Source organism: Xyrauchen texanus, chromosome 6 (assembly GCF_025860055.1).
Source record: "Xyrauchen texanus isolate HMW12.3.18 chromosome 6, RBS_HiC_50CHRs, whole genome shotgun sequence".
In the NCBI taxonomy this organism is placed as follows: Eukaryota; Metazoa; Chordata; class Actinopteri; order Cypriniformes; family Catostomidae; genus Xyrauchen; species Xyrauchen texanus.
Genome location: NC_068281.1, coordinates 27,481,850 through 27,508,021, shown reverse-complemented (window position 1 = coordinate 27,508,021; position 26,172 = coordinate 27,481,850). Strand labels below are relative to the sequence as shown.

Genomic DNA, 26,172 nt, shown 5'->3' with positions numbered 1-26,172 from the left:
CTGATGACTCCAGATAATCTATCCGTTTTCTCAACATCTGCCACTATTGTAACCAACCATAATTTAAATTTAATTTAAAAAAGTACAATATATTTTCATGGTTCAGTCAGTACTGTTTATTTTTGTAATAAAGTTCAGCACTATTTTACTTTGATTGTTATATTTCATTCAGTATCAGTTTTAAAAACTATCGGTTGATTAATCGGTTATCGGCAGGTAGTGCCCAACTTAGTTATCGGTATCAGTAAAATCAATCGACCTCTTGCACAGAGCTTAATCTAGATTTAGTTTTTAGTAAAGAGAAGCAGTGTTAGTCTGGTGCATACCTTTATAAATTGGTTTCAGTTGTCAAAATGGTAAAATAACCACCATATTTAAATAATGAGATACAAATTTCACAGAAGAAATCATACCTACATACAACATTAATATTAGCATATCTGAAATAGAGGGGATTCTAATCTCCTGGGAGGAAAAAAGGTTCTTTATTTGTCATTTATTTTTTCATTAGTCTCATCCTGTAGTGAACAAACCAAAGTACACAGGGTCAAATTTTCTCCAGCTGTTGCCAGAAGTGCTCATTCCAAAGGGCAACAATGTGCATGACAGGATGCTTCAGTTCACATCCACACCAAAGTAAATGTAGAAGAAGAGCCATGATCAAAATGTGTGTTCTTACAAGGCACAAACGATTTGCAGCAAAGCTGAATGTCTTTTTAATCACTGCAGAAAGCCCAGAGATTTCAACAGCTTATGAGCCACACCAAGGTGGGTTGCCAGGTACTTACACTGAACTAACACAAAGTGTTGCCAAACATGTTTGTTATGACTCAGTCTTCTTAGTGAGTATTATGCAACTAAGCTGTGTCAGTCTCTCTTGTTCTCTGGTCTCTAATAACATTTTTACTTGTCATTAATAATAAGAGCATTCTTGCATGAGTGCATTTTGTGTTTAGTCATTTTTGAAAGGAATACTCTGGGTTCAATACAAGTTAAGCTCAATCAACAGCATTTGTGGCATAATGTTGATTACCACAAAGCATCATTTTAACTAATACTTCCTATGTTTAAAAAAAAAAAAATTGTTCCTGTGAGGCACTTACAATGGAAGTGAATGGGGCTTATTAATCTAGATATATCTTTACTTATCTTTGTAAAGATATATCTAGATTACAACTTTGTAGACATGATAACGAAACCTTGCAATCCCGGTATTGGATATAACTTTACAAAGATAAGGTTAGCAAGCAATGTTATCACACTAAAACCATGTTAACATTGATGCAAGTGGCTAGAGACCTTCCTATATTTTACACGTTTGCTTATTTATATTATACAAGCATATTCATGTATCCACATTTATGTACTCAACGATAATAAGAATATAATCATATACTTCACAATCATGTAATCAGCTTAAATGGCAATATCCCTGTATTGATAATGCATGTATTCCTTCTATACCCATCCTTGACTCCTGTGTTTATACATGCATATTTCCAGACTTGAGCCTTATATGTTCAATGTGTGTGTGTGTGTGTGTGTGTGTGTGTGTGTGTGTGTGTGTGTGTGTTAGAAGATTACTTTATGCTCCTTCTCTATCCTTGTAAATGGTTTGTGCTTTCTGTCCCCAATGTTCCTGTGTTGCATGGCACATTTTAGACTCTTAGTATATGAACTTGTTGTCCTTTTGACTTGATGAGTTTTCAGAGCTGGTTGCAGAGAGAGAGCTAAGTTTCATAAATATTATTGTTTGGCACAGTCTGCACACACAGGATGCCTTTTTAAACACCTCTGTGTGCACTTTTCTGAGCATGATAATTACAAGCATTTTAACAAGAATGTATGCACAAATTATTTTTGTACATATGCCTTCCACTTAACCGCACATTTCGCACTTAGGGCATAACATTATGACCTGACACCTTGAGTTACAGCTGCATCAATTGTGCAGAGCCCACTGTAAAAAAGAAATAAAAAGTATTTATTGGCACAACCTCAAGAAGGTATAAAGACCTTAATTTAGATTTTGGTCTTCAGACTAACATCTGAACCCTATAGCTCTTTGCTTCTGATCACCAACTTTGAGGCCTCATCTTGACTCGGTTACTTATTTAGTACATTAGACAAAGACAAGGCATTGTATTATTATGTTTATTCCAGGACTTAGTCCTTAGATATATCCTTAAGATATATCTACTTAGCATTTTATAATCAAACATTTATTTAAAATTGATTTAATTAATTTTTATTCATTTATTAATTTTTACAAATTAAAGACTGTTATTCCTTCTACATATCTGATTTATTGAAGTAATTTTCCATCTGCTGGATCTCACTGCACCAAACATGAATACCATTTACATTTTATGGCTATTATTTTGAAACAGTGTGTATTTTATCGTTTCTGGACTGAGTCCATTCACTTACATTGTATTTTTTTTCATAAATGAAGGGCTAGTCAAAATATTTGTTTTTGGTAATCAACATTATGCCATAAACGGTGTTGATTGAGCTAAACATTTGATCACAGAATATTAATTTTACATTTTATGTATACACTTAATATCTTTATAAAAGAATAAATGAAAATTGCAATCTGTATCAAAATACATAATAGTACAATATACATAAACTTTGTAATATACTTTATGTAAAATACCAAACAAAATTAGTTAGATATAATACTGATATTTATGGTCACACTCACACAGGTTAGTGTTCAGTATTAGTTACTGTTTATACACAAAACAGTATAGAACATCACAAAACCACAAAAGGCACAATTATGATTCCAAATTTGGCACGGCTCGAGTTCAAAATAGATACAAAATTGCTCCCATTTGCAATTTCAGCCCACTATTACGTATAACTGACAACAGATCCAGTAACATGCATTTTTAAAGATTTTGTCAAGGCTGAAAATCATTCATCCAGGTACTGCACACCTGCAGGGGTTATTGTTCAGGACACGTAATCTCTAATGTTCCGTGAAAAGCACTTGAGCCTTTACGACCACACACATTGTTACTTTTCAGTGCCGCTATTTGGTGACATCAGGACCTCAGAGGTGACTTCACGGATGAGAGGCCGAGTCCGGTGTCTCCAAACCACCAGCCCCACCCGAACCACTAACACAATGCAGGTCATCACAAGAAGCACCACTATAGAAAATATAAGCACAACAACACTGTAATCTTTGTGCTTACCTGCATTTCAATTCAAATAACGCTACCTTAAAGGAATATTCCATGTTCAATACAATTTAAGCTTAATTAACAGTCTTTGTGGCATAATGTTGATTTCCACAATTTAATTTTGCCTTGTCTTGTGTTTATTTAAAAAAAAATACAAAATAAAAGGGAAATCACGGTTACAGAAAGGGTCTTGCAATGCAAGTGAATGAGGCCAGTCTAAACACTAAAATACATATTGTTTCAGACATAAACATTATACGTGTTAACATTATTTTAGTGTGATAAAATCACTTACTAACCTTAACTTTGTATAAGTTATATCTAATATTACAACTTTGTTGACATGACGATGGACACTAAAATCATTTTAACACATATAGTGTTTACGTCTCGATTTGTGCTCTTTTTTTATTAAATGAGGGACAAGTCAAAATAGTTTTTTGTGGTAATAAACATTCTGCCACAAATGCAACCAATTGAGTTAAACATGTATTGAACCTCTTACATTTCTTTAAGAGGGGCTTTACAGTTTTCTGAGGTTGTGACTCTATGATATGCTACTTCATATGCTATAGCATAAAGGCTAACCAAGGTAAGGTAAGCATTAACCAAAAATATGTGTTTTTCATTGGCTTACCTGAAAAGACTGCATTTCGGCCAGGCGCTGATGCATCGTAATGCTTAGTTAAGATTCCAATTAGAGCATAGATAATGACAGGGTAAACGGTAAGGATGTAGCGGACGTGGTTCTCTATTACTAAGTTTTCAAAAGTAAACCTGTAGAAGAATAAATAAAGAAATATGATGTATATTTATAGACTGACAAATGTCTTCAGACATTTACGATATAATTTAATTATGATTACCATATAATTACTACCAACAGAAGAATGCATAAAGAAGCTGTAGCCGCATTTGTTGCAGAAACTGATGCCAAATTCAACACAACTGTGAAGTTGAGCAGTGTGGCAATGGTTGTCCATGTTGCATAAATGGCAATACCATTTTGAACCTGGGGTACAAAATTTGACTTGGTCAGTTCAACCAACAAGCAAAGTGCATGTAGTGCATTTAATTTACCTGCTACAGTTTTACGCAACAACTGTGAGACCCAATGGGATTTTTTTAAGACATTTAAAATGTAAAAACCCATTAAAAAGTACATTGTCAAAGAAAGCAGAATTCTCTGCTTCCACGAATCAAGGTGGATCCAGAGTAAGATGTTCAATGCATACCAGCACTATGATGCAGACAAGGTCTTTTGGGTGGTTCTGTTTGAGCCATGATCCATGAGCCCGAAGACCAATACAAGAGAAGAGGATCAACAGGTAGTTGGTAAAAGCAATCAGAGCAAGAACTATCAGTGCAGGGATCATCAATCTGAATCAATAAGAAAACAAACACACATGATTCACCAGTCTTGACCCTTGAGACCAACATTATGAGAAGCAACTCACAAATTATTTTAATAATTTCTGGTATTGAATAAATCTCTCCTGATTATGCTGAAAACTATGTTGGCTGCAACAAACTTACTCTCTGTCCCACAAGACAAGCCAGGTGCTGTTCAGAATCATGTTGACGATCCATGAGAGAAAGAATTCAGAGGGCAGGATTGCTGGGCTTGAGCACAACCTGGCAGTAAATATTTCATGACTCATTTAATTATTTTCATAAGCCTGAGCTGAGCATAACTCAGGGCAAACATTATGAACAAAATTATTTTACAACAGTATGAATAGGCAAAGTGTTGACAAGTGTATGTGTGTGTTTTGTAGTACCCTCTGCATAGCCAAGTCATTATATAAATGTTCATTAGTAAGAGCCAGGAATAGATGAGAGCCCATATGGAGAAGGTCCATCCAGCAGGAGTGATCTGTGTGTCATATCTCCCCGACACATTTCTTGTACTGTGCTGAAATGGGCCTTGAAAGTCATAATTCCATGTGAAATTAGTTTGTCTGACAGTGTGCAGCTGTTTTCTTCTTTATACATTTCTGAGCTCCAGAAAAGCTAGCTCTGGCTATAAAATGTCTGCATGCACACTACCGGTCAAAAGTTTTGAAACACATTCTTTATTATACAATTTTTTTTTTTCAGATTTTAGAATAATAGTCATCATAACTATGGAACAACATAAATGGAACTATGTAAATTATGTTGTGACTAAACAAAATCAAAAATAAATAAAAACTGATATTTTAGCATGTTCAAAGTAGTCACCCTCTGCCTAGAATTTGCAGACATGTACTCTTGACATTTTCTCAACCAACTTCTTGAGTAATCACTCTGGGATGCTTTTTAAACAGTACTGAAGGAGTTCCCATCTATGTTGGGCACTTATTGGCTGCTTTTCTTTATTATTTGGTCCAAGTCATCCATTTCAAAAACTTTTTTTTTATTATTAAATTTTAGTTTTAAAATGAAATAAACTAATACTTGTATTTTTGTCTGCAAAACTAATTTCAAACATTTATTTATAGGCCTTCAGATCATAATATATTTTAAGGGTACAAGAAACATTTCAGTCAAGTGTTTCAATACTTTTGACCGGAATTGTATAAAGCAATGTGATACATACCTTTTCCCGGTCCCGCGAGAGCGTTGACAATCAAAGTAGTGATGTAAACAAATTGAGAAAGGACAATAAGAAAAATACGCAAGATCTTGTGATTTCCCAGTAGAGGCATATTTTTATCCGCAGAGTATAAACTACTAAGGTATTTCCGTTTTTTAGGGTTCAATTTTTTTTTCACTTTGTAATTATTTCGCAAGAGATTACTTGTTAAATTAGCCAGCTAGCTAGATTTGCTAAAGTAGCTAGTTACACAAAATGCTACAAACTCTTTAAAAGCCCTTTCTACATTTCTGCGTAGCGAGTACTGTCATTGTGGTTCAATTCTGCCAAATAGATAGACGGACTTTTGAATAATTTCATGTTTTAAAACCCGCGAAGGAGCGTCTACAACAGTGTTATCTAACTCGATAACGTGACAAAATATGCACTGTTTTGAAAAGTAAAAGAGAGACATCTGCTGGACAATAACACACCCTTTTGTGGCGTCCACAAGTCAGTGACTGTCTCGACACATAGTGTTTTTCACACTGTGAAGCCTCAAAGCGTCTAAAATTAAAAGAAGATATTGGTCACATTTATTGTTAAGGTAACATTCAGTGACCGTCTTCAAAGATTATAACAGAATTTTAGTGACAAAATCGCTTAATACACTTTATTGTACAGTTATATCCAATATTACAACTTTGTTGCCATGACAACATAATGCTGAAATCCTTAAAAAGCAAAAACTATAATTTAAACAACTTGCACAACTCACAGCTTAATTCAAATACAATAACAGAAGAATAAATGTAAGTGCTTTTATACAATTTTAAGATTCTAATTTTTGCCTTTTTAAACCCTTTTAAAAGTGTCCCCATTCACTTTCATTGTAAGTGCCTCACTGTAACCCCAAAGTTAGCTTTTTTAAAGAAAAGGAGGGATGAGTCTAAATGATGTTTTGTGGTAAACAACATTATGCCATAAAAGCTGTTGATCAAGCTTAACTTAACTTATCCTGGAATATTCCTTTAAGTTATGGTCCTCCATCAAAATGTTTGAAATGATTTATTTTAACATTCCTTAATTTTGAATATTTCTTTTTTTTACAGTTGATAGCATTCAATTATGTTTAACAAAAACAAGTTATATGGTCTTTGTTCCAAAGCCACTTTTGTGTGCAAGTCATTATTAAAAATAATTTTATGTTGAAATGAAGATACATATAATACATGGCAGGTAATTTGCCATGGTTATTCTAGCGCAAGTTATTTCTCTTAAAAAATTTCTCCATGTACGTCTTATGGTATGTTTGACAGGTGGGTAAGAGACTGTTAAAACAAACTGTCCATAGACCATCATCAGGATTAGCACTGTAACACCACAAGTTGCACCAGAGTTAAATGTCAGGTTTTAATGTCCCTCTTAATTAGATTTTTATTTTAATTCTGTTGGCTCTGCAGGGACTGGGGTTCGAATCCGGACTGGGTCATATCCTGATCCTGTTCCCCCTCTCTCTCTACCACTGATGATCTATAATCACCAATAAGTCTAAAAAGATCAAAATAAACAAGGCCCAAAATCCATATCTTGAGCTAGAAAGCAGACAGAAAGGCAAATAGAAATCAAGACGGACTGAAATTGTTTTCAAAATGAGCAGCAAGACAGCAATGTTAACATCAAGTTTTAGATAAATAAGACTATGCATTTCTAGAGTCATTCTTAGAGTGGCAGAAAGAAGGGATTCATCCTCCATAAACAATGTTTTCCTTAAATAGTTATGGGTAAAAAGGAAAATCTACATTCACTGACTGACATTTTAGCATTCACAGCTTAAATAAAACAAAACTATTTAAAATAAGAAAACTGTGAATTTAACAACACTTGCATTGGCATACTGCTTTCCACTCCTCCACAACACAGGCTTTCTGTTGTCATGGAACAAGATGGAGAACCACTTATCTGTAAAGAGGACCATTCATCACAATCTCCATCTGGCTTTGAGGTCACTAGCAGTAAAGGTGGAAGATGCTCAAATCAACAAGTCTGATGTGTTGGTAGATTGACCTGGTGTCGTCATTAAATATGACTAGAGCTTGCATTTGACAATCTGTCCTGCTAGGCTGGTGAAACATTTGTGTAACAACGCACAAAACCGCTTCAGAAGCAGGTGAAAACCTGGCCAGCAGGAGCCATCTCTGCTCTTCAGGACTGTTTTGAGTGTACTGACTGGCACATGTTCTAGGAGGCTGCAACATATGGCGATTCTACCAACTTGGAGGAATACACAGCATCAGTGACCAGCTACATCAGCAAGTGCATTGATGATGTCACTTTCTCCAAGACCATCACCACACGCTCCAACCAGAAGCCGTGGATGACTGCGGAGGTGTGCACGCTGCTGAGGTCCCGAGACTCCACCTTCAGAGCAGGCGATAAGGCAGCCCTAAGAACAGCTAGGGCCAAACTGTCACGGGCAATCAGAGAGGCAAAGCGCGCACACGCCCAGAGAATCCAGTCACTTCCAGGACAGCGGTGACATGCGGCGCATGTGGTAGGGCATCCAGGCCATCACCAACTACAGGACAACATCAGTTGCCTGTGACAAAGATGCCTCCCTTCCAGATGCGCTGAACGACTTCTACGCTCGGTTTGAAGTGCAGAACGACGTGATGGCGAGGAAGTCCACCCCTCCTCCCAACGACCAGGTGCTCTGTCTTACCACGGCAGATGTGAGGAAAACTCTACGTAGAGTCAACCCACGGAAGGCTGCTGGACCAGACAACATTCCTGGCAGAGTGCTCAGAGGATGTGCAGACCAGCTAGCAGATGTTCTTACCGACATCTTCAACATCTCTCTGAGCAGCGCCGTTGTTCCAACGTGCTTCAAGGCCACCACCATCATCCCCATGCCAAAGAAGTCTTCAGTGTCCTGCCTCAATGACTACCGTCCCGTCGCACTTACACCCATCATCATGAAGTACTTCGAGAGGCTCGTCATGAGGCAGATTAAGACCCAGCTGCCCCCCTCACTAGACCCACTGCAGTTTGCGTATCGTTCAAACCGTTTAACGGACGATGCCATCACCACAACCCTCCATCTGGCCCTCACCCACCTAGACAATAAGGACTCATACGTTCGAATGCTGTTCATAGATTTCAGCTCAGCATTCAACACAATCATTCCCCAGCACCTGATTGGAAAGCTGAACCTGCTGGGCCTGGACACCTCCCTCTGCAACTGGATCCTGGACTTCCTGACTGGGAGACCTCAGTCAGTCCGGATCGGGAACAGCATCTCCACCACCACCACACTGAGCACTGGGGCCCCCAGGGCTGTGTGCTCAGTCCACTGCTGTTCACTCTGCTGACTCACGACTGTGCAGCAATGCACAGCTCGAATCACATCATCAAGTTCGCCGATGACACGACCGTGGTGGGTCTCATCAGCAAGAACAACGAGTCAGCATACAGAGAGGAGGTGCAGCGGCTGACGAACTGGTGTAGAGCCAACAACCTGTCCCTGAATGTCGACAAAACAAAAGAGATGGTTGTTGACTTTAGGAGAGCACAAGGTGAACACACTCCGCTGAACATCGACGGCTCCTCTGTGGAGATCGTCAAAAGCACCAAATTCCTTGGTGTTCACCTGGCGGAGAACCTCACCTGGTCCCTCAACACCAGCTCTATCACCAAGAAAGCCCAGCAGCGTCTCTACTTTCTTCGAAGGCTGAGGAAAGCACATCTCCCAACCCCCATCCTCACTACATTCTATAGAGGGACTATTGAGAGCATCCTGAGCAGCTGCATCACTGCCTGGTTTGGGACTTGCACCGTTTCGGACCGCAAAGCCCTGCAGAGGATAGTGAGGACAGCTGAGAAGATCATTGGGGTCTCTCTTCCCTCCATCAAAGACATTTACAAAAAACACTGTATCCACAAAGCAACCAGCATTGTGGACGACCCCACACACCCCTCACACAAACTCTTTACCCTCCTCCCGTCTGGCAAGAGGTACCGAAGCATTCGGGCCCTCACGGCCAGACTGTGTAACAGCTTCTTCCCCAAGCCATCAGACTCCTCAATACTCAGAGACTGGTTTGACACACACGTGTCCTGAGTTGCACTTTAATTACTGTCACTTTATAACTGTCTGCTACCTCAATAACTGCTATGTGCATAGAACATTATCTCATAGTATGTTATGTTTACATTTTTAGAAACTGTCATCTTTTTGCACTACTGAGTACTGGTCGGCGCTGCACTGTCTATTGTCCTGTTCATTGTCAGTAATTTGTTGTACTGTCCTGTACTTTTTGCACATGTTTGCACGTGCACTTTATATAGGTATATATAGGTAGTTTATATAGGTATTTTATTTCGTTGTGTAGTCTCATGTGGTCCTATGTTGGTCCTTTGTTGTTTTTATGTAGCACCATGGTCCTGGAGGAACATTGTCTCGTTTTGCTGTGTACTGTACTAAATGTATATGGTTGAAACGACAATAAAAACCACTTGACTTGACTTGTAGTAGGGATAGAGTCTAGCGGTATTTTGTAGTGTATGGAAAGGCCATCACATGATATCTCTGCCTGCAAAATGGCAATGTCCAACTGTCCCACTAACTACCTTGGTATTTTGCAACTATAACTTTTTCTTTATATATATTGTGCTATCATTGATATTGTTCTACCATGTACTCCTTTGTTAAAGGTGCCCCTAATAAGCTTTTGTGGGTTTGACAAGCTGAAATATTTCACTACACAAACTACTGTAAACTACTGTTTAATGGGGTTAGAACAAATGCAATTTTTTTGTGAACATGCATAATCTATAACCAGTAGTAGTCTGTTGCTATAAAATGAAATAAATAAATATACAATAAAACAATGTACATAGTAAACAAAAAAAATATACCATTTTCAATGGGCAGTCATTGGGTTACATTGCAACTCATAACATGAAAGTGCAATTTCTATATTCATTAACAGATGGCAGTCTCTGCAAATATTTTTAAGCAGTCACAATTTGATGGCAACCATCACGCCTACTTTCTAACTTAACTCATATGTAAATATGATAATAAATAAATAACAAATACAATTCAAAGGATGACCTAATCAATTCACAATCAAAACATAAGCTAAATTTTTCTTCTACAGACCAGGCTTCAGTTCTAAGGTGTAAGGTGGGCCATAGGACTCTGAGGGTATTAGGGTAAACTATTTAAAGTAAGAATTTAAATAAGCAAAAAATCTAAATGACTTGAAACTAAGAAGTCTTAATCTATACTTCCAGTCAGTGACCTCAGTTAATGAACTTAGACACTAAGCAAACATAGTGAATATTTTGAAAGTGGGCCTATGCTGACATTAGCAAGCAAAAAAAATACACACACACACACACACACACACACACACACACACCCAGGTACAACATCTGAGGAGTAACTAATCAAATATTTAAAGTTCCTGAAACGAAGACCAAAAAGCATATAATGTGAAAATGTTTTCTCTGGCACTCATGTTTTTTGTTTTGGCACATTCGGAGTAAATTATAGAGACTGTTGTATGTATAAATCCCAGGAGATCAGCCCTTCTGTCACCAACAATCATGCCATGGTCCAAATCACTGAGATCAAAATTTTTCCCCATTCTGATGGTTGGTGCACCTAACGTTGATGATCAGGGCTTTTTTATAGATTTTGAAGGGGATGTTGCAAGCCACTGGCACCCCTCATGATATAATACTGGGAGGAGACTTTAATCTTTTGATGGACTCGATCATAGTCCTTGATCATAGTGAACCGAAAGTGTGTAAGCCCCTTAGATCAACATTGATGCTTCACTGGACATCTAAAAATCTTGGTGTCTTACAGATATTTGGAGACTTTTGAAGATATTTTTCATCAGTCCATGAGATTTACTCTAGAATAAATAATAAAAAATATCTAAGTCCCTCATTTCATCTGTTGTTGATTGCACAATTGGAAACATTTTAGTCTCAGATCACGCCCTGGTGTGTTTAGAGCTGCTGCCACATATGAAAAAAAGGAAATCATATTGTTGGCACTTTATTGTATCCCTTTTGCAAAATCCTGAATTCCAACAAAAGTTAAAGGCTGAAATCAATGTTTATATGGAGACCAACTGGTCCTCAGTGTCCTCTGGGGGTGTGGCTTGGGATGCAATTAAAGCGGTTCTTATGGGACAAATTATACAGTATGCCACTTTCACCAAGAATCCAAAGCACAAGAACTCGTGGAATTGGAAGGGAATATTAAAAGTGCTGAGGCAAAACTAAAACACAGAATGTCGTCTAATGGCCTCAGACAATTTACCTGACTGAAATACAGATATAATACTGTTCTGTCGCTGAAGGTGGAGTTTTGTCTATTCAGGGCAAGACAGTCATATTTTGAGTAGGGGATAAACAGGTAAGCTTCTGGCTAGCTAGATATGTTCTACTATCCCATCAGTGAAATCTGCTGGTGGTGAAATATTTACCTCAGCCACTGGTATTTATAATGATTTTAAAGAATTCTATCTTGATCTCTAGTTCCACATCTTCATCTACCGAAGGGGACATTAGAAACTTTGTGGAACCATTAGAACTTCCTAAACTGTTGGCTCTGCAAAACAATTCTTGATTCTGATAACCTTGGAGGAGCTTGGCGAGGTAATTAAAGCATTACTTACAGGCAAGGCTACGGGGCCAGACAGCTTTGCCACTGAGTTTTTTTAGATCTTATGCTACAGAACTGGATCCACATTTGCTAGAAGTTTATATGGAATCATTAAATAATTAAAAGCTTCCCCCAACCATGACACAAACCCGGATCAGTCTGATTCTTAAAAAGAACAAAGATCCAAGCAAGTGTAAGAGTTACCATCCAATTTCCCTGATCCAGCAAGACGTTAATATATTGTCAAAAAATTTGGCTAACCGATTGAATAAAGTTAAGACATCTCTTATACATAATACATATGATGTCTCATACTTCATATTAGATCAGGTGGGGTATATTCAGGCCGTAATTCTTCTAATTACATTAGGCATTTCATTAGTCATGTGGGCAGTCAGAATCTGGTCGTTGCGATCTCGCTTGATGCTGAAAAAGCATTTGATATGGTAGAATGGATATATTTTTAAGATTTTGAAAATGTATGGGTTTGGGAATACTTTTATTGGGTAGATAAAGTTACTGTATAGACATGCAGTAGAGCTGGTTCAAACAAGTGGATTAATTTCAGATTATTTGATTCTGGATAGGGTCACCCGGCAGGGTTGCACTCTTTCCCCATTATTGTTCTGTTTTGCCCTGGAACCTTTAACAGCAGCAATAAGAAAGGAGGATCCGAAGCTTTGACTCTGACAGCATACTGCCCAGTAATGGCTTTTCAGCCAGGCACCTTCCAGTGGCCCAAACAGGGCATTAAGTATTTGGGTATTTTATTCCCAGCAAATTTGTATGATTCAGTTAGTTAATTTTGACCCTTTAATAAAAAAATTAAAAAAATTCCAAGCGATGTGGGCAGGTGGGCATCATTACATTTATCTATGAGTGAGAAGGTTAATGTTATTAAAATGAATTGTATTCCAAAATTCAACTACCTGCTACAATCTCCCTGTAGATGTCCCCCTCTCTTATTTCAAGCAATTTGATAGCACAGCAAAGTCCTTCATTTGGAATGGTAAACATCCCAGATTACACTTCAGAAAATTGCATAGGCCGATTGACAAAGGTGGACTAGGCCTACCCAAGATTTTGTTTTATTATTATGCATTCGGTCTCAGACATTTGGCTCATTGGTCACTTCCAACTGAGAGAGCCCCTCCCTGGTTTTGTATTGAACAGGAAGTTCTTGCCCCATCTTGCCATTGCAAAGCCTTTCTATCAAACTAACCGGAGAGGTTAAGTTACACCCCATTATCTTGTATTTGTATGCGGTATTGACAAAAGTGTCCTGAATGTTTAATTCAGACATTTATTTAAATGTCACTTTGAGCATATGGATGAACTCAAAATTATTTATTGAGGAGTCCCCTTTCTGTTGGACAGAGTGGATTGTGAGGGAGGTTAGTACACTCGGTGACCTATATGAGAGTGGAGTGTTGAGTTCCTTTGAAAATATGGTTCAACATTTTGGGATCACCAGATCCCAATTCTTTAGATATTTACAACTGCGCCACCTGCTCTATACTATTTTTGGGAGTAGCATACACCCTCCTAAAGTGGCAGACACACTGGGAGTGGTGAATAAGGCCTTTGGAAAAGGTCATGAGGCATCAGTGTATTACTAATTCAGAGTCTGGGGGATGGAGTTTCTCTCAAAAGATTATGGGAGATAGATTTAAACTTGGTATTGGAGGAGGGAGTGTGGGCTAGGATTATAAAAAGTCTGCATCTAAAGATCCAAGCCTTATGCAGTTTAAGAATTTACATTGATTCTATTGGACCACCTTTAGATTGTATAGGCTTGGTCTCAAAGGCACACCCACCTACTGGCGATGCCAATCAGAAGATAACACAACCCATGTTTTTTGGTGGTGTGTTAAAATCCAAGAATTTTGGTTAAGGGTTCAGAGTTTTAAATGTGACGTATTGGGCACTCAAATTTCATTTTGCCCCAGACTCTGTATTTTAGGCAATGGGGTGGTCATTAATATAGGGAATAAATACATAATAGCCAGTGTTATGATTGGCAGACAGATTGTCCTTAGGGGATGGAGGTCGGATGGAGTGCCCTCATTTCAGAGTGGTGCACGGAGATGGGCAGGGTGGCAGTATTTGAAGAAATGTCAGATATAAGGCTAGGCAACATGGGGGTATTTAATAAGTGGGGCAGTTATTTGACCCTTTTTGGAAGGCTCTCGGGGAGGGGAAGTGGCGAGCGATTTATAGTAAAATTAATATATTAATTTTTTATTTTTGTGTGTGTGTATTTTAGCTTTGACCACATGGATGTTTGTTGGAGGTTGGGGTGGGTCATTGGGGGAAAGGGAAGTACTGGGGGTTACTTTTTGATTCCGTACATACAGGTTTTGTTTTTCGGTTTCATTTGTTGGAGTCAATAAACAGTGTTAATCAAAAAAGAAAATTATCCAGCGAGTGGCAGTTCTGTGGATACAGTTCTTGTTGATAAGAGATGTCAACAGTGAATGGCCAGACTGGTTTGAACTGACAAAGTCTATGATAACATAGATAACCGTTCTGTACAATTGTGGTGAAAAGAACAGCATCTCAGATTAGCATTCTGAGATGCTGTTCTTCTCACAGGTTGGTGCCATTTTGGCAGCACGATGGGGACCTACACAATTTTAGGCAGGTGGTTTTAATGTTGTGGTTGATCGGTGTATGCAATGTGCATTCACTGCAGCTGAAGGGAACATGCTTGTTCTTCAAAATACGTGAGCCAATGCGCTGAAGCATAATAATGACCACATGAGACACCATGACACTTTAAACGTTGTATGCAAAATACTTTATCTTGTATCATGATCAAAAATATTCCAGGACAGCACACAGTTCCTCTGAAAAACAGTGTTCCAAGAAGTCAAAATAGGAAAGAAAAAACAAACATTAAAATGTGACTCTTTGCTCAAACTGTCTGGTTGCATAGAGAAAAAAGAGTGCACAACCTGAAAAAGATTCTAAAATAAATAAAAATGTTTTATCTTTAAATGGGCAGGTTATAATATAATTCTCAAGCATGAATCTCTCCAATGAGTAGAGCTGAAGTTTGAGGCTTTGCTGAATATGGCACATTGTGTCTCACATCAGGACTTTCTGTTGTATTAAGGCACATTTCAAGCAGGTGAGAGGTATGGTGAATTATTGAAGACAAGAAGTCAACTCTTGGCTTGTTTCTTTTTCTGAATTAGCTCTGCCAACAGTTTGTAACGGGACATGCACTCCTCCTGAACAAGCAAAATAGAAAATCAATCAATCAGAACATGACCAAATCAAAATTCCATCTTCGTACACAGTTAAACATTGGTCCAACTTTTGCTATTTTTTTTATGCAAGCATAAGAACAAAATATTAGCAATACTTCAATACTTTGTATGTGTGTAATTCATGTGTTGTGAATCTGTAATTTCGTATGAACGCATGGCTAAAAACATTGCAAACCTGCAATCAGTGATATACGAGCAAAGAAAGGGTGTCATGAACAGCAAAATGGATTGACCACATATAATCAGTCTAAATAAGTGTAAAATAAACTAATGCAAACATGTAAATGACGTGTGTTTGTGGCATAAATATTTTTCAGAAATAATCAGATATACACCGTTCCGTCCTCCCTTTGTTGCATTCACACTAATGGCAGGAATTTCTCACTGAAGTGAGTTTTGCAAGGGTTAAGGGGAAGGCGGGTCTACCTGCTTCTAGTAACCAATCAAATGAGGTTTTTGCTGACCAGTTTACTCTGTTGTGAATCTGTAATTTCACATTAAGATCAATGTATTACACTTATGCAAAGCATTTAAGTATTGCTAATATTTTTTTTCTTATGCTTGCAACTTGATTTAAATAATAAAATAATTAAAAACATGGATGAAGTTGTGGCTGGCTTCAATAGATTCTTTGTGAACACAGGCTCTAATTTGGCTGATGAGATAATACCTCCACAAGAGGGTGATGTCCCACAATATTTTGAAGAAAGAAATCCAGCAACTATTTTTTTGAGAGATACTGATAAAACTGAAGTACTTGATATTGTTAATAACTTTAAGAATAAAACATCAAGAGACTGTAATGATATTGACATGATTTTAATTAAACAACTAATTGTAGTAATAGTAGATCCCATAGTATATATTTTCAATCTCTCTCGAAATTGGGTTCTTTTCCCACAAATATGAAAATAGCTAAAGTGGTCCCTATCTTCAAAGCTGGTGAACAGAATCTTTATACTAACTATAGGCCAATCTCACTGCTTCCCCAATTCTCTAAAATTCTGGAGAAGATATTCTCCATCAGATTGGATAGTTTTATTGATAAATATGGGATCTTAACTGATAGTCAATATGGTTTTAGAACAAACCGTTCTACATCTCTGGCTTTAATAGATCTGGTGGAAGAATTAACAACCAGTATTGATGACAAGAAGTTTTATTATACATAAATGATATTGTTAAAACTTCTGATTTGTTGAAATTTGTAATTTTTGCAGATGATACAAATATATTTTGTGAAGGAGAGAATCTCCAACATTTGTTGAAGACTGTCTCTAAAAAGTTGGCTAAGCTTAAATTGTGGTTTGATTTAAACAAATTATCTCTCAATATAAAGAAAACTAAATTTATGATCTTTGGGAAAGATCATTCCCGAAGATTTAACTATTGAAGTACTGTGTGATAATTTCAGATTAGAAAGAGTTTATGAAAACTCCTTTTTAGGAGTAATAACTGATCACAAACTAAGATGGAAACCACAAGTCAACTATATTAGTTCTAAATTGGCAAAGATTAATGGTATATTTTGTAAAGTGAGACACATATTGAACCGAGATACAATGTATATTTTATACTGCGTGCTTTTTCTTCCTTATTTGCACTACTGTACAGAAGTGTGGGGCAATACCTATAAAACCACCCTTAAGACGATATGCACAATGCAGAAAAAGGCAATTAGAATAGTCTGCAATGTTGGTTATTATGTACATACAAATGATTTATTTTTAACATTGCAAACATTAAAATTTAAAGACATAGTGGAATTAAAGACCACACAAATTATGTACAAAGCTAAAAACAAAGTACTTCCTAGTAATATTCAAAGATGGTTTAAGGAAAGAGATAGCAGATACAATTTAAGTAGGAGAGGAAATCTCTCTCAAGCAATGGCACGCACCACACTTAAAAGCATGTGCATAACCGTCAATGGGGTGAGGTTGTGGAATAATTTACCTGTAATAATTAAGGAAAGCAATCATATTGTGCAATTTAAAAGAAGGTTTAAAATGTCTATATTAGAAAAGTATAGGAATTAAGGTGGACTTGGGACAAATGTCTCATTTCCTCTTCAAGAGGTTGATTTGAATTACTATACAGTCTGTTTCTTGCCATTTCATTAATATTTATATTATTGTTAGTATTACATTTTGGGTTTTTCTTTTTTTTCTTTCTCATTTTATAATTGTATTGTGTGATGTTGTGTGTTTTTTTTTTTCTCTCTCAATAAGGATAAATTATGATATTTTGTAAAGAGAAAATAGTAGCCGTTTTATAGCTAGACGTGTAAAAGCGGAAGGCAAATATAACTTGGTTCTCCTTTTCTTTTTTTTTTTTGGTTAAAATATGTTTTGTTACTAATGATTATGTTCTGAAGAGGAAAGGGAAAAGAAAAGAAAAAAAGAAAATAAATAAATAAATAAATAAATTCCTAAATTTACACCTTTACAAAATGTTGAGCACATGCAATTTATTTTTACACTTGCAATTTGTTTTACTACAAATCTCACTCTCTGCATGCACATTTTTCTATCATGCTTTTAATCTCATTTACACTTTTACAAATCTTACTCTGTGCATACAAATCATTTAAGCACTATGCTACCTTAATTCACATCAGCTTTAATTGTAAACTTGCAGTGTGTGATGCTCACCTTGGTCTTTCCAGGCACCACCTTAGCAATCCTGTCCCAGCGTTCAGTGGTGCCACGTGGGTATTGCTGTAAGGCCAGCTCCAAGAGCCTCTGATGGTTCTGCGTCCATAAATCATCTGCAGCAGCACTGGGTTTTTCTTTAGGACCTTTTTTCTCATCTTCACTGTCTTCATCCACAGCTGTGGGGTCAAAGTCCATCTGTCTACGCCCTTTCACTCTCTCCTCCACTGCTCCAGCATTCCCGGCAGCAGACTTTCTTGGTCGCCTTCTCAGGGTTTTGCTTTCAGATTCCTCTCCCCCAACATTTTCTCCCAAATCATCCAGCTGCTGCTCTAAGGGCTCTTCTCGCTGGGTCATCAGATTGTCTGGCACTGTGACTGCTCTGGAACTCTTTCCTATCATAGCACCACCCTTCAGCTCCGAAAGCTTCACCAACCCTGGAAAAAGGAACAAAGCGGATGGCGAATTACTCTGAAAGAGATGCTTATGGATTACTGACAAATAAGGTTGTTCGTGATAAATCTTTTAAAAAATCTAGTTTAACACACTTGTCAAGTTCGTAGCAATTTAATCTTTGTGTACATATTGATTTAAAGAATTTTGGAAAAACATTTAGCATTTTCTACAAACCCTTTAAAAATATAATGTGGTGTAACTATCCATTATTACGTGGGTCTCTGGAACACTCGATTCTGACTGGCTCGTTGGTCGCTTCCAACTGTGAGCCCCCCTCCCTGGTTTTGTATTGAACAGGAAGATACTTTTATTGGGTGGATTAAGTTATTGTATAGACATAAAGTAGAGCTGGTTCAAACGAATGGATTAATTTCAGATTATTTGAGTCTGGATAGGGTCTCCCAGCAGGGTTGCACTCTTTCCCCATTATTGTTCTGTCTTGCCCTGGAACCTTTAACAGCAGCAATAAGAAAGGAGGATCCGAAGCTTTGGCTCTGACAACGTACTGCCCGGTACTGGCTTTTCAGCCGGTTTGCCATTGCAAAGCCTTTCTATCAAACAAACCGGAGAGGTTAAATTACACACAGTTATCTCACATTTGCATGTGGTATGGACTAAAGTATCTAGAGTGTTTAATTCAGACATTTATTTAAATGTTGCTTTGAGCATATGGCTGAATCTGTGCCCTTTCTGTTGGACAGAGTGGATTGTGAGGGAGGTTAGAACACTCGGTGACCTATATGAGAGTGGAGTGTTGAGTTCCTTTGAAAATATGGTTCAACATTTTGGGATCACCAGGTCCCAATTCTTTAGATATTTACAGCTGCGCCACCTGCTTTGTACTATTTTGGAATTGGTGATTACTACTTTTGGAAAACGTCATGAGGCATCAGTGTATTACTCCCTGCTAATTCAGAGTCTGGGGGATGCAGCTTCAATTTCTCTCAAGAGCTTATTGGAGAAAGAATTAAACTTGGTATTGGAGGAGGGAGTGTGGTCTAGGATTCTAAAAATCATCAAGTCTGCATCAAAGGGGTGCCTTATGGAATCTAAGATTTAACATTGATTCTTTTGTACCTCATCTAGATTGTATAGGCTTGATTTAAAGACACACCCACCTGCTGACAATGCCAATCAGAAGGTGGGGACACAACCCATATTTTTTTGGTGGTGTGTTAAGATCCAAGAATTTTGGTTGAGGGTTCAGAGTTTTATGTGTGACATATTGGGCACATTCATTTTGCCCAAGACTCTGTAATTTAGCGATGGGGCAGTCATTAATATAGGGGATAAATGCATAAAGAATTGGGTCCTGGCCAGTGTTATGATTGGCAGGCAGTTTATTCTTAGGGGATGGAAGTCGGCTGTAGCGCCCTCATTTCGAGAGTGGTGCACGGAGATGGGGAGGGAGGCGCTATCGAGGAGATGTCGTATAGAACGCTGGGCAATCTGGGTTTATTTGATAGAAAATGGGTCAGATATCTGGCCTTTTTGGAAGGCTCTCGGGGAGGGCCAGTGGAGAGGGATCTGTAGTTTTAAATGTGCGCAATTTTATTGTTTTTTGAAAGGATACATTTATGTAGTATTTTTATTTTTTTTTTCTAAATATTTATGACCACTGGGGTGCGTGTTTTTGCCAGGTGGGATTCCATTTCTTATTTGTTGAAAGGAATAAAAAAATTTTTTTAATAATAATAAAAAAAACATGTTAATAACAGAAGAGTTGTATTCAAGTAATTGTTGTGTGAATGTTTTTTTTTTTAATAACTTAAAAAGATCAGAAAAAAAAAACAATTTTGTCATGTAGTTTACCCCTACATCACAGTAGGCGAAAAGGTACAAATTATTTACATTTCTTCCCATTATTAAAACTAAACTGAAACAGAACCTACCTGATGTATTAGTGACACAGCCTTTGACTTGCTTCACTTTTGTTGTGACCTGTACAAAATATAAGTATTCACTTTTTTATTTTTGTACAAACCATAATGGCTTCCACACATTTAATTTACATCAATTTAAACAGCTAAAAGTTCCTTGCATGTCATATCTGTATACATTAGAGACTCACCTCAGTCACTGATCTGCCTATTTCATGAGCAATTTTCTCCCACCGTCCCGGTGTTCCACCAGGAAACTTGGCCATGCAGCGAGACAGCAGGCTAAAATCCTCCTCTGTCCACTCATGCGCCTACAAACATCACCAGCCATTGGTAAACTAAAATATGTTTATTTTAACCAGTGTTCTTTGAACAAAGACTTACTTTCTTTTTCTGGTGTTTTTTGTCTTCTAACCAGGCTTCCATTTGATCTTCAATATCTTCAATAGATGTTCCCTGATCATATGCAGGCACAAAAGCAGGATCGGTGTTTGGTTCATAGGTTGGAAACTCCACTTTAGGTTTCTTCACCTTGGGCCGTTTTTCTTCTGCAGAGCAAGATCAGCCGCCATCACAGATATTAAATGTAACGTGGTTACAATTTAACCACATTCACAGCTATATGTGCAGAGATCAACATGTAATGTATAATGGGCCTTACTCTGCTGCATTTCCTCCTCTGCCAGAGCTTCTGCCTCCTCCTTTTCTTTTACTTTCATTTCTTTATAATCTTTGTAATACTGCTTTACATCCTGAAAATACAGTATATGCCATCATTCTATATGCTTGAAAACAAAGCCCAAAATATAATTCATGTAATAATAAAATCAGTCATATAATAAAGTCATAGTGCCTAATCTGGTGGAACAATACCTGTATAATATGAGGGAGAGACTTCACTGAATAGTATAACCAGATGCTTAATTTGAGAGGCAAAATGTCATGCCAGTGTGGCTTGTCAGATCTATTGGAAGCAGAAGCAGAGAATACACAAATATTTCCTTGACTGAGAAACAGAGTTGACATTTCTTAAAAATCTAGATCAGGTTACCTTTCATTTTTTTCCTGTGCCAAAGATTTAATCTCCTCTGTTATCTTACTGCTTTGTTTTTTCTTCTTCTCTTTCTTCTTCTTACTCAGAAGTTCATCCTGAGAAAAATTAAGACAGCAGCCATCACTGTATATGCTGAAATATATTTAGCATTTCCGAAGCCAATAGTGCACGACACATCCTGTGCATGATGTGTTTTGCCATTTACCAATTGCTTCTCAAGGTAGATAGACCATATAACTGCATAGTGGCCCACTGTCAGAATGAGGAAGAGGAGGAAGCCCAGCTCTCCATTACTCATCTTCCTAACACGTCGATAGTAGAAGACAGGCTGTCTCCAATCTGGCAGCCCATTAACCAGGATGTCATCATATCTGTGGATGAAGTACAGTTACCTGTGAAAAGGTGCTATGCATAATCTATCGTTAAAAGAACAGTTCACAGACTTTCTAGTAACTGTCCTGTTGGTGCAACCAGAGTTTGGGAATCTCAATGGCACAATGCCAATAAATCACTTAGGAATTTATTCATTTATTAGGCTACCACAACCATAAAAGGTAAAGACCGCCCCAATTTAAGAGAATGTCTGGTGGAAATTAGATCAATGTATTTGATGGTGTATTACCACTATTCTAAGTAGCGACTTGGGAGAAGAAGAGAAATATCTTAAAGGGATAGTCACCCTCATATCATCCCAGATGTGTATGACTTTCTTTTCTACTGCTGAACACAAACAAATATTTGTAGAAGAATATCTCAGCTCTGTTGGGCCAATTCAATGCAAGTGAATGGTGGCCAGAACTTTGAAGCTCCAAAAGCAATAAAGACAGCACAAAAGTAATCCAAACGACCCCAGCGGTTAAATCCATATCTTCAGAAGCGATATGATAGGTATGGGTGAGAAACAGATCAACATTTTAAAACATTTAATTTTTTTTTTTTTTTACTATTAATTCTCCTCCCTACTCGGATGATGGCGATATGCATGAAGAATCGCCAAAAACAAAATGACTTAAATGTTGATCTGTTTCTCACCAACACCTATGATATCGCTTCTGAAGCATGGATTTAACAACTCGATTAGTATGGATTAGAGGTAGAGCGATCGTGGATTTTGCAAATACTGATAACTAAGGTGGTGGGAAAGGCTGATAACCGATTAACTGATAACTGTGGTAACCGAACTAACCGATAGCCGAAGTTTTTCCAAATTGATTTATAGAATGTAACAAAAAATGTATAATTATTTCTTTATTATGGCAGGCAGAGACAAATAGTCCAAAATGAATGAAATCCCAAATGCAGTTTTTTTGTTCAACCAAAATCCCAATAATAACCAGAAAGAAATGAAGATTTGGTGCATAACGCTGGACTTTTTAAGTATAAACAAGCCCAAAAGCCACTGTGAACACTTATTTTGAAATTACTAAATGATAATTGATAAGTTCCAAAAAGCAACTATCAGCACAGATTAATCTGTAAAACTGATATATCGGCCTACCTCTAGTATGGATTCCTTTCATGCTGCTTTTATGTGCTTTTTGGCCATCAAAGTTCTGGCTACCATTCACTTCATGGACCAACAGAGCAGAGACATTCTACTAAAAATCTTAATTTGTGTTCTGCACAAGAAAGAAAGTCATACACATCCAGGATGGCATGAGTTTGAGTAATTGATGAGAGAATTTTCACTTTTGGGTGAACAATCCAGTTAAAAGGAATTCTCAAATATAGCTGCTTACACTAAACTTCTGGTACATCATAAAATGACTATAAATTAAAGAACACAAATCTCCAGAGGCTAGTTGTGAAAAAATGACGATTGTACAATGGCTCACCTTTGTCTTCTTTCCTCATCCTTAAGAACCTCATAGATGGCAACTAACTAGTAAGAGATGACGGAGAAGATTGTTCAGGTGTAATTCTATAAATTCCAAAAAGTTTAGAGAAGAAAGCAAATAAAATAATCTACATCTAATGACATAAAATATACTATACTACCGAAACCCTTTATGGATTTTTTTATTGATTTTTCTATATATAAGATAGAGAACTTATTTTAATGTTTACGTATATTTCAAATGTTTGTATGTTGTATATGTATATTTTTTGTATTCTCTTTGCACTGGAAGCTTTTGTCACCATGATAAATTCCTTGTGTGTTTAAGCAGTCTTGGCAATAAAGCTCATTCTGATTCTAAATACTACTTTCCTTCAGCCTTAACAAAACACCTACCTGTCGGAACTGGGTTTCTGCATTTGCATCTTTGTTTTTATCTGGATGTAATGTAAGAGAGAGCTTTCTATATGCCTTCCTGATCTCAGACGAAGATGCATCCTGTGAGAAGCAGAAAAACCATGTTCATTAAAATCATTGGCTTTTTAATGAATTGCTACGATTTATTACAACAGTCAGGGGAGACACGTCCTCTTGAGATTTCATTAGGTCTCACGCAGACAATTGTGATTGAAGACAGACTGCTTGGCTTGCCTGTGGTGTTTCAGGAAAAGAGAAGTGAGATAATGGGTAGCATTGAGCAGCTATTTCTAACTTGTTTACATGCTGCTGTGCTGGCAACAATAAATGAATCGCTAAATTCAAAGGGCATTTAACGCTATTTATCATGGTAAACGTGTAGCAGCCGCACTGTTGTTGTAGCTTTTATCTGCCGTATGTCTTACTTGCTTGGGAAAGATTGAACCCCTTGCTAGTTTTTCCACAAGCAACGGTTATGGTACAAAAAAAATTGGGCTTTTATATAATATAGATGTAATCTCGTATAGATACAGAATGGTGCAATAAAAAACAATTGTTTGTGTTAAAAACACTCAACTATATGAGCTGAATAATGACACGTAATATCGTGTGTCTAGGCCCACAGCCCGGGGATTTCTTGCTCTATGGCCACCGACATCCACATTCTGCAGGAGGCAGAGGCAGTTTTACCGCTGCCTCGTCCTGAAGATATTCACTTCAATAACACATGACCATAAACACTCTGGAGGTAAAACTGCGAGATTTGCTGCACCGGTGTGCTCTTTGTCCGTCTGCTTTTGACGTTAAAGACAAAATCACCGATGTACAACGTGTGCCAAAACAGAAAGGGTAGAAATGATAACTGGTCTTACGTGATTCACAGACAGGAATTCGTAGAAGTTTTGCGGGATTTCCTCCACTAGGTCGAAAAGCTCCAAGTCTGCATCCCATGCTAACGTTTGCAACGGCTGAATAACCAACAGCCAGGAGAACAAAACCAACGTGAGGACCTCAGGCAAAGTCATTATTGGTTGTTTTTATACCCTATGTGTTTGCGAAGGTCTACTGCTAACTATACATTCGGTAAAAATGGTTTGAGATTACTTTAGCATAACATCCCGGCTCAGCTTCAGCCTGTTCAACGCACGCATACACACACGTTTCACATGCAGACGCCACAGCATGAGCCAATAAGCATGAAAGCTTCAGTAGATACATTGTGCGTCATGTCCATTGTTATCTTAAGAGTTACCACTGGCCTCTGAATGTTAGCGGTGTTGAATATGTCCTAATATTACAAAATAGTTGCCTCATATAGTTTAAGCACTAAGTAGCTTTTTTTATGTAAAACATAAAACAGGAAGGAAACCAATAGTTTCTGCCTCAGATCAAAGATAATTGTTATCTTTAACTGGAAACCCTGTTCCCTAGGCCATTTGATATTTGAAAGTGTCTTGTTGGCAGCAGTAATAGCATCGAGTAAACAAGTTTTGGGTAAACATCAACTTAAAAAAAAACATCAAAAATATTTGAGTGACTGACAGATCAGAAAACATTTGAGACATCCTCAGTTGGAGATAAGAAAGATAAAGACAGTGCATTTATTTGAGGAACTATATATTAAGGTGGTGTAATTATAAACAAATCTTTTGTTAAAACGTAGGCCTACGAGATAATTTAACATAGGCTATAGAAGAACATTTAATATATGAATCATCTGAAATAGGTATATAGATATAGCCAATATAGTTTTATTTTTTAGTTCTTTCAATAATTTATTTGCTTAGCCTATTTCAGGTTTCGGAAATACATGGATGGTATTTTATTGTTTTCAAGCTTAAAATTTTGGATTTGGTATTTTTAGTGCCACAGTAAATATGAATCGTGCGCATGTTTCATTCTGTGTCAGTCTTTTGAGAAAATGTTTAACACATTAGTGATAGTTCAACCCCCAAAATATACAAATCTGTCATCATTTACTTACCCTCACGTTGCTCCCGTTTGACTTTCCTTCACCCGTGGAACACAAAAACAGATGTTGAATGTTCAGTCGCCATTCACTTTCATTGTATCTTTTCCCCATACAATGAATAGCATAAATGATGGTGACTGATGCTGTCATTCTGCATATAATCTCCTTTGTGTTCATACGTGTTGTTG

General features: G+C 37.4%; 2 protein-coding genes across 2 annotated transcripts; both read right to left on the bottom strand.

The window, feature by feature from the left end:
• Positions 1-463: 463 nt before the first annotated feature.
• Positions 464-6,217, bottom strand: si:dkey-29d8.3 (uncharacterized protein LOC556220 homolog). The gene is made up of 7 exons (XM_052128806.1): positions 5,779-6,217; positions 4,979-5,123; positions 4,734-4,832; positions 4,433-4,577; positions 4,064-4,209; positions 3,835-3,974; positions 464-3,164 (listed from the first exon to the last, which is right to left on the bottom strand). Exons 1-7 carry the CDS (start codon positions 5,885-5,887, stop codon positions 3,028-3,030), a joined length of 921 nt encoding a protein of 306 aa, XP_051984766.1. The 5' UTR covers positions 5,888-6,217; the 3' UTR covers positions 464-3,027.
• Positions 6,218-15,033: 8,816 nt separating this feature from the next.
• On the bottom strand, positions 15,034-25,180 carry LOC127644731 (dnaJ homolog subfamily C member 1-like). Its single transcript, XM_052128067.1, has 12 exons — positions 24,885-25,180; positions 23,992-24,093; positions 23,594-23,640; positions 21,964-22,129; positions 21,756-21,853; positions 21,578-21,668; positions 21,366-21,456; positions 21,089-21,252; positions 20,896-21,015; positions 20,717-20,765; positions 18,369-18,805; positions 15,034-15,675 (listed from the first exon to the last, which is right to left on the bottom strand). The coding sequence occupies exons 1-12, from the start codon at positions 25,035-25,037 to the stop codon at positions 15,607-15,609; spliced, it is 1,587 nt and encodes a 528-aa protein (XP_051984027.1). The 5' UTR covers positions 25,038-25,180; the 3' UTR covers positions 15,034-15,606.
• Between the last annotated feature and the right edge of the window lie 992 nt (positions 25,181-26,172).

What these genes read in the sequence shown, in the direction of transcription:
- si:dkey-29d8.3 (XM_052128806.1), bottom strand. Translation starts at nt 5,887, where the DNA reads ATGCCTCTACTGGGAAATCACAAGATCTTGCGTATTTTTCTTATTGTC. An exon ending in TCTCGCGGGACCGGGAAAAG is followed by an intron (nt 5,124 to 5,778) that starts GTATGTATCACA and finishes ATGACTTTCAAG; the next exon opens with GCCCATTTCAGCACAGTACA. An exon ending in ATGACTTGGCTATGCAGAGG is followed by an intron (nt 4,833 to 4,978) that starts GTACTACAAAAC and finishes ATTTACTGCCAG; the next exon opens with GTTGTGCTCAAGCCCAGCAA.
- LOC127644731 (XM_052128067.1), bottom strand. Translation starts at nt 25,037, where the DNA reads ATGACTTTGCCTGAGGTCCTCACGTTGGTTTTGTTCTCCTGGCTGTTG. An exon ending in CAGAAACCCAGTTCCGACAG is followed by an intron (nt 23,641 to 23,991) that starts GTAGGTGTTTTG and finishes ATCTCTTACTAG; the next exon opens with TTAGTTGCCATCTATGAGGT. An exon ending in TGGTGCCTGGAAAGACCAAG is followed by an intron (nt 15,676 to 18,368) that starts GTGAGCATCACA and finishes TTGCTTGTTCAG; the next exon opens with GAGGAGTGCATGTCCCGTTA.